General features: G+C 43.0%; 1 protein-coding gene across 1 annotated transcript in view; it reads right to left on the minus strand.

Annotated features, from left to right (window-relative positions):
• The window catches only part of irx4a (iroquois homeobox 4a), an 8,588-nt gene extending 6,411 nt beyond the window's left edge, over window positions 1-2,177 (minus strand). Inside the window, exon 1 of the mRNA XM_053648947.1 lies at window positions 996-2,177. Within this exon, the coding sequence (XP_053504922.1) occupies window positions 996-1,103 (108 nt within the window). The 5' untranslated portion in view covers window positions 1,104-2,177. The remainder of the gene's footprint in view (window positions 1-995) is intronic.
• Window positions 2,178-2,500: the final 323 nt, after the last annotated feature.

Genomic DNA, 2,500 nt, shown 5'->3' on the forward strand with positions numbered 1-2,500 from the left:
GAACCGCAACATTGCACTAAACAAACAGCAGTTTTTCATTTTGGGGTTTTTTTTTTTTTTCCTCATGTGTTTTTGCCCGTGTGTGTGTGTGTGTGTGTGTTTCTCTAAATACATAACGGTCCCAGTAGGTACCTTTAGTGGAACTAGAGAAACCTTCATGTATTTAGAGAACAACAAAAATGACACAACCTTTCCCTCTCTCTCTCTCATTTCTAGGCATTTAAAGACAGTTTATAAATACAAAAGTTAAGATGTTCTATGGGTTTCTGCCTCCAGGTATCTTCACTCACAGGTTCTTAAGTCTTGAATATTTCCCAAAGAACCTATACTTTTAATCTCCAAAGACAAAAACAAAGTCATAAAGGTACTCAGTGGGACCTTTATGCATTTTTTGTGTGTGTGTGTGTCCATGTTTCTAAAGAAAATTTATGAGCACACACACACACACACACAAAAAAGATTCCTGGAAGTTTGTTTGTTTGTTTATTTTTGTTCCGACTTTGAATTAAAAAGGTACCTGGTGGAACCGTCATGCATTTACAGAACACAACAGAAACAAGCCACTGAACAGAGGATTCTGCTGTTTTGGTCAGTGTTCTTCATGTTCCAAAAAGACACACGTTGATGGAGCAGTGCCAAAAAAAACAACAACAACAACAACAACACAACCATCCCACAACACAACAGCTGTTCTCCGACATCCAGCGCAGAGAGCAGCACGCGCGTACAGATGTGCCAAAGCGATAAGCACGCACGTGTCGGGGAATATCCGGTTATTACAGGCACGTGCAAACCCTGCTTCACAACACAACACAACACAACACGCCTGCGTCTGAACAATATATCAATCTCGGCATGAAATACATGCGTGCACGTTTAAACCGATAATCTGGCATGCAATCGGAAAGTCGCACGTGTGAGAGGTGTGTGTATGTGTGTGAGGTGTGAGTGTGTGTGTGTGTGCGTGCAAGTGTGTGCGAGTGTGTGTGTCTTACCTGTGGAGCAGAGGAGTAGGGATATCCGAGCTGTGGGTAGGACATCGCAGATGATCCCCTGGCTGCAGGAATGAGTGGAGAGCGGTGCAGCTCTGCACCAGCATGCATGCACTAGTGGACCTCTGGACGCTTATAGGGCGAATAAGAAGAAGAGGAAGAATAAGAAGAGGAGGAAGAAGAGCGATAGCATGTTGCATTGGCTTCCTCTTCTTCTTCTTCTTCTTCTTCTTCTTCTTTGTGTGTTAGGGTTTGGTTTTTTTTCCCACGCAGAATTTTTTTTTGCAACAACTAAAAAACATGCACCATGCTAATCAAGTCATAATTAGCACTAATTCCATTCCACCATTATTAATGAGCGCGTGCCAGAGCTACATTACATTAATTTAGATGTATCTAAGTTGTTATAATAATATTCGCCTACTACTACTGTTACTACTACTACTACTACTACTACTACTAATAATAATAATAATAACAATAACAATAATAATAAACAGTAGCATAAAACACGTCAACCTTGCTGCGGGTTTGTTTTAAACGCCAGCGGACTCTGACGTCAGAAGCAAAAAAGGGGCGCTCAAAAAAAAAAAAAAAAAAAAAGCAGACTGTAACTTTAATATGCAATTTCTTCCTGAAGATAAAAAACCCTGGGAGAGAGAGAGAGAGAGAGAGAGAGAGAGGGAGGAGTGAAATGTGAGTTAAATCTCGTGCACTTGTAATTGCGCTTTTATCCATTTTTCCCTCCTCCTCCTCTCTCAAATATTAATTGTACCTGGCACCAGTAATATCTCTGGCGAAATTAGAAAGTGGGAATTAATTAGAGGATCCGAGGAAAGTCTGTAAATGTTCTGTAAATATAACAGCAGGAATGCGGATATGGATGCTCGCGAATACTCTCACGCGTTTGACGCACGAGTCACGCACGCGTCACGCACCCGACTCCTTTATTGATTGATTGATTTATTATACTTATTTATTGATTTATTGAACACTTGTCGATGCGAGATTTTCTTCAGATGTCCTGCTGGGAGTTTCTTGTAAGTTTAGAGCGACTTGTTCGAAATGATTGTGCACGCGCACCGGAACGTATAGTCTTCTACAGCATCTAGAATATAGTAACTGTATGCTAAAGCGCGCGCGGGGGTACGTCTGTGCAGGGCGTGTGCGCGTGAATCCAGGGGGCCCCCGGGGGTCCCGGTCAAATTAATGATGATGTACTCGTCACACACACACACACACACACACCACTAGCACCCCCCCGGTGAGATGGATGTGCCCTGCAGTGACAGCTCGATGGAGGGTGATGGATGACTATCTCGAGACCATCACACACACACGCACACACACACGTTCCGTAATTGCTTTCATTTACAGTTGCGCGTTGCGTTACGAGCGCGTCCTCAAATTGACTTCGACTTTTATCAGGTGTGTGTGTGTGTGAGAGAGAGAGAGAGAGAGAGAGAGAGGAGGGGTAGAGAGAGCGTTAGAATCCTCATGGATCTAAA

This window comes from Ictalurus furcatus, chromosome 1, assembly GCF_023375685.1.
Source record: "Ictalurus furcatus strain D&B chromosome 1, Billie_1.0, whole genome shotgun sequence".
NCBI lineage: Eukaryota > Metazoa > Chordata > Actinopteri > Siluriformes > Ictaluridae > Ictalurus > Ictalurus furcatus.